The sequence below is a fragment of the Vicia villosa genome, linkage group LG4 (genome assembly GCF_029867415.1).
Source record: "Vicia villosa cultivar HV-30 ecotype Madison, WI linkage group LG4, Vvil1.0, whole genome shotgun sequence".
Lineage (NCBI taxonomy): Eukaryota > Viridiplantae > Streptophyta > Magnoliopsida > Fabales > Fabaceae > Vicia > Vicia villosa.
The window spans coordinates 168976383-168982081 of NC_081183.1; the positions used below are offsets into that span (position 1 = coordinate 168976383).

Sequence of the window (5699 nt, forward strand, 5' to 3'; positions counted from 1 at the left end):
CAAAAAGAAAACTTAGGATTCCAATATCATAAACACTGTATATTACAATACCCCTCACTCTGAATCATCCTTTTAATTTGCATATAGGACATTAAGTCCACATCCCAATCTCAATTCATTTCAGTTACAATCCCTTCAACATACCACTTCACTAGATGATGAACTAAATTTTCTCTATGGTGTATTCTAAGTCTAACAACATATTTTTCAGTTGACCTACACATAAAAAAAACACACCACTGTAAAGCTGGTAGGGCTAACCATAAGGAACAACAAGAAAGTAATAAACTAACTCCTCATTATACACAATAAGGGACCAGAACGTAAACATAAAAAAATCACAAACATGAACTTGAGACCACAAAATGTCAAAAAAAAAAACAAACTGGGACCACAATAGATCCCAAACATAAGCATAAATAAATCAGTAGAAACCTTATGTACATACCTTGAAACGTAAACCCAAAGCAAAACATTGAAACACTGAAACTCAAAATCAGTAGAACAAATGTACTTACCTCGAAACAAAAGTAGGGTTTGACATTTCAGATAGACGCAAACGCGAGCAACGATTGAATGAGTGTTGAATTGCGAACAACAACAATGATTCAGGAAATGCTGCCGGGTTGTGAACGCGAATAGGGATCCAAGAAAACTATATGGCAATGGTAATGGAGATGAGGAGTTAGAGTTCGTCTTTATCGGGCGACTTCAATGTGTTAACCGGTGATCTTTCTTCTTCAAGTTTTTCATAAGTCACTTAGTAAACACAAAAAGGATTAATGAAATAAATTAAGTTTAATTAGATAATAATAATAATGAAGATAAAATAATATTAAATTTAATAAGATAACTTAATTTTAAAATGATTATTCTAACGTGAAAATCAAAATTAAGCCATTAGAAAACAGTCATCAATAACAACATCACCTCACTAAAAATTATACGGGACTAAAATCCAAAACAAAACATGAAACAAAGGAAAAAAAATCTAAATTTTAAAATAGAAACTAAAAAAAAATAAAGAATTAAATATGTTTTTGGTCTCCATTAATATCTCAAATTTCATTTTTAATCTCTGTAAAAAGTTTATATATTTTAGTCTCTACAAAATTTTTATACACTCAGTTTTAATCCCTATGCTATTTTATAAAATTTTGAAAATTGTTTAATTATCCTTAAATTTTGAAATAACTTTTTTCTACATGTTTAGAATACTATAAAATGTTTCTTTACCAAATTATATACTTTTTTAAAATGAGAAGAATTAAATATGAAATTTTTAAATTTCAAAAGATACTGATAAAATTTATGCAAATCTGGACTTATAAATCAAATTTTGAGTTCCTTTTTTCACGAAAATTTTTTTATGACGTTCTAAATATATCTGTAAAATAATCATTTAAAAATACATATTGATTTAAGAGCAGAGACTAAAACTATGTTGATAATAATTTTGTGGGATCTAAACATTTCATTTTTTTAACGGGACCAAAAACAAAATTTTATAATTTTATAAGGACCAAAATATATTTAACTAAAAAAAATATAATAGAGGAACAAAGTTCCAATTAAGACAAAAATTTTAATTTTTTTAAAAATTGTTTTCTATTTTATTTATGTTTAGTTTTATCAATGAATAATAATTTTTTTTTATTTCATCAAGACACTTTGCAAAGTTTGAGTTCTACCTTTTCGTTTAACGGGTTCATATTGTGATTTCTCAAGCACTTTGTAATTCAAGCACGCCGCTCACTGGTTAGTTTTCTGATTTTTCATTTCTTCTTCGCCATCCCTCCTCCTTCTACTCCGCAACGGCAGCTTCAGGCGCCGTCTTGTTCTCCTGAAATGCACGCCGCCACAGTGATACACGCCGCACTTGGCATCACTGTAGCGGCCGCGATTTACTACCTTATTTCAGTGCATGATTTATACATGCTAATTGAGTTGTTTTCAAAGTGTAACAGTGTTTTCTTATGGTTTTAGAGAGTAAGGTTATCGTGAAATGGGTTGGAAAGCAGCTGAGAAACTGATTAGGCATTGGAAAGTTGTGAGAGGGGATAATGTAAGCCTAACCCTAATTCATTCTTTTATTCTCTCTCTATGCTCTTTCTCATCATCTATTCATCTCTAACAGGTTATGATTATAAGGGGCAAAGATAAGGGCGAGACCGGGGTTATTAAGCGTGTTGTTCGCTCTCAGAATCGTGTCATTGTTGAAGGCAAAAATCTGGTTACACATCATCACAACTTGAACAATCTCACTTCTTATGCTGTCAATTTCATGGATTGATTTCCCACTTGTGTTTACAGGTAAAGAAGCATATCAAGCAAGGGCAAGGTCATGAAGGGGGTATCTTTACTGTTGAAGCCCCGCTTCATGCCTCCAATGTGCAAGTTCTTGATCCAGTCACAGGGTATATACATTTCTTCACAGTTTGAACTTGTGATTGAATATTCAGATATTGGGGGATAGATAACATTAATAAAAAAGTAACCTTTACTTGTGCAGGAAGCCTTGCAAGGTTGGAACTAAGTATCTTGAAGATGGTACCAAAGTCAGAGTGTCCAGGGGAATAGGAGCTTCCGGCTCTATTATTCCTCGTCCTGAAATCTTAAAAATTAGAACTACACCAAGACCTTCCGTCGGTAAGTATCTTTAAATCTTACCATTTTTTGTCTTGTTAAAGTTGCTGAGAAAGGCGTGGGAAAGCGAGGAACTGAAACCAAACTTGGATTGAAATGTGAAAGGCGTGTACAACAATCCAATAGTGTGACATATATAAACTAGAGATAGCAAATACTCACTTACTTGTTTCCTGAGCGTATGACTCATTAAACTCTAGTTATAGTTTATTTATCTCATTTAATTGTAAGGATCTACCTATGCTCTCTTTTGGCTGGTGTTTGTAGACATCCATAGATTTTAAAAAAAATAAAATTAGACATACAAAGTTATCCATAAGCTTGTCACTGAAAAAGCCAAACTGCCTTACACCGTATAGACATCTTCTTAAGTTACTCCTTTTGTTGAAATGCATAACTATAACTGTTTTGTTAGTTAGTTAGCACAACATAAAAGAAAGTCTCTGGAAAAGTTGGGTGCCAGTAGATTAAGGCCTAGCTTGGATTAGCTGCTAACCTGTGAGACTCGATTAAAATAAGTTTATGTTTTTTGACTTAGTAGAAAGTCCTTATAAGTTTAGAGATATCTATGTAAAAGTTGAATGGGGGTGCTTCTAGAAAATTGAAATGTAGATAGAAACTAATTTCAACGTATACAACAAGCTGTTGTTTGAAAATCACATAGTTAGGAAGATACTTATAGTATTTTTTTTCATGATAACCATTTTTGAAGATGTTAATCCAAAGGACTGTAAATGTTGTTTAGTGTCGATCATTAAAGGTGTGAGATTAATTAAGTTCCTTTCCATTGCCTTGCAAACCTTGCTTCTTGGAAATGTATTTCTTTTCTTTTCTCTGACTTGACTTGACAAATGCATAATGGACATGCATTGCTTATGCAGAAACTCAAGTAGAATGCTACATTTGTAAAAATCAAGTACAAATACAATAAGAGACATACATACAACATTACTCAAACACAGGGATCCCGTATGAAGATTTTACCGCAGAAACGTTAGTATGAAGTTAATATAGAACCAAATCTAAAATCGAGAGAGAAAATTGATACTTCAAAAAGTTTATGCGTAGGACATAGGTCATATAATAAAATGCCAAGATTTGGGTGGTTTGAGCATGTAGAGAGAAGAAGACCCGTAGATTTTGTGGTGAGAGTAGATTAGATGAAGAGAAGTCAAACAACTAGAAGTAAAGGAAGACCTCGAAAAACTATAAGAGGAGTTATTAAGAAAGACTTCAAGATTAACGATTTGGATAAAGGCACGGTCTTGGATAGAACATTATGGCAAAAGTTGATCCATGTAGCCGACTCCACTCAGTGGGATAGGGCTTGATTGTTGTTGGTGGTAAAAAGTTGTAAAATGCATTTAGCAATTGACCGACGCTTCCAACATGTGTATTATTTTGAAACAGCGTTGTTAAATAGTCCACCATATACTATTTAGTACAAAATGTTGTCAAACAACCGCTATAGCGGCATTATAGCACTCTTGCATGGCAGAATTTTAACAATATGCTAATTTCTGCTTTCCGCAATTGATAACACTGTTTTGAAGCATTGTGCTCTCTTGTATAACACTAATGTATTGAATTGAGTAATTTGGGTTAATGGATTAAAGTTAAGTAATGAATTGAGTCAAAATCTCGGGTCACTGCAGATGTAATTGATATGAACTCATTCTGGTGTTCCAGTGTCATTTTCCTTGAGCTATTTCATCTGTTGTTTTAACTTTTAAATATGCAAAATTTGGAATGGAGATATAAAATTAGTTGGAGGAAACCCATGCTTTGTTAGTTATGAAAGATGCATTCTTCAAAAACCCTACAGTATCTTATAGTTAACCTGTTTGTTAATTAATTTGACAGCTGGTCCCAAGGATACTCCAATGGAACATGTGTATGAGAAGACATACGATGCTAAAACAGGAAGGGGCATGCCTGAACTTTAAGTAAGGAGATAGATCAATTTAGTACCTTGTCTAATTAGATAGTTGCTATTTCAATGAGCATGGTATGGTATCAATCTTGTCGCATCATGAATCTTTTTAATAATTCGCTTTCAGATTTATGTGAGTTTCCAATCACTTGTTATTTTTCAAGATGCTACTGTCCTGCCATTGCACCACCGTGGTAGTGTTTAACCTCCATATTTTTAAATGGATTTCTCAACTTTGAACTTCTCTAATTCTTTTGAATTTCTATGCAAACAATTAGGAGACAATCTAGAACAATAACAAAATTTCACAGCATGTAGAACAAATGAGGAGGGGATTTGTGTATTTTTTTTTAGGTTAATATCTTCGTGGTTCTAAATATATCTTATTTTAACTTTAGTCTCCAAAAAATTTATTCAAGCATTATTCCCCAAAAGTTTTCTGTCCTAAGAGCATCTTCAATGGTGGTATTTTTCTTTGAGTTCTCCGACTGGACATCAATATAATAATTAAATATTGAAACAATTTGCCATGTTATAGTAGAGTTTCATTGCAATGCAACTAGTAAATATTTGTGGTACCCAATCAAATTAATTTATGAGGTAAAGTTGTGGGACCCATTAGAGTTACACCAATAAAATAAAAATTAAATAAATTATTTGGAGATGATATGGTTGGTGGCACCCATAAAGAACTCAAAAATGGGTTGCACCATTGGAGATGGTCTAAGTAATCATTCCTCTGAGTTAACTTTCATTGATAGAAGATGATGTGACTCACCATGTGCCATGACAACATGGTAAAGATGATGATATGAGGTGTCAAGTGACCTTTTTGACTCTTTTATATTAATAAATTAACTATAGATTGATTGTTTGGATGCTAAATCTGTCTCATTAGATGAAGATGAAAATTCAACTCAGAATCCGTCAGTTAAATTGTTGCCGGAGATAAATGTTGAGTTGAATCCAGATCCGTCAATAAATATAGTTAGACATGGAAAGCATCTTATCATTGCTAAGCATGAAAAAGTAAGCAAACAATAGTAATGGTAATTCTAAGGTTCTATATAGAGGAATATTGGTGTGTATGCAATATTGATTTTTTTTAAAAGGCAACTTT

The 5699-nt window shown here is 32.6% G+C and overlaps 1 protein-coding gene across 2 annotated transcripts; it reads left to right on the forward strand.

Annotated features, from left to right (window-relative positions):
* The first annotated feature begins 1650 nt into the window (after positions 1-1650).
* Positions 1651-4828, forward strand: LOC131600230 (uncharacterized). Of its 2 annotated transcripts, none has more exons than XM_058872420.1 (6): positions 1651-1758; positions 1987-2065; positions 2138-2233; positions 2314-2417; positions 2513-2649; positions 4510-4828. In XM_058872420.1, exons 2-6 carry the CDS (start codon positions 2006-2008, stop codon positions 4590-4592), a joined length of 480 nt encoding a protein of 159 aa, XP_058728403.1. In that variant the 5' UTR covers positions 1651-1758; positions 1987-2005; the 3' UTR covers positions 4593-4828. The 2 variants fall into 2 exon arrangements, with proteins under 2 accessions (XP_058728403.1, XP_058728405.1); XM_058872422.1 differs by having other exon boundaries at positions 1736-1758; positions 1968-2065.
* The last annotated feature ends 871 nt before the right edge of the window (positions 4829-5699 follow it).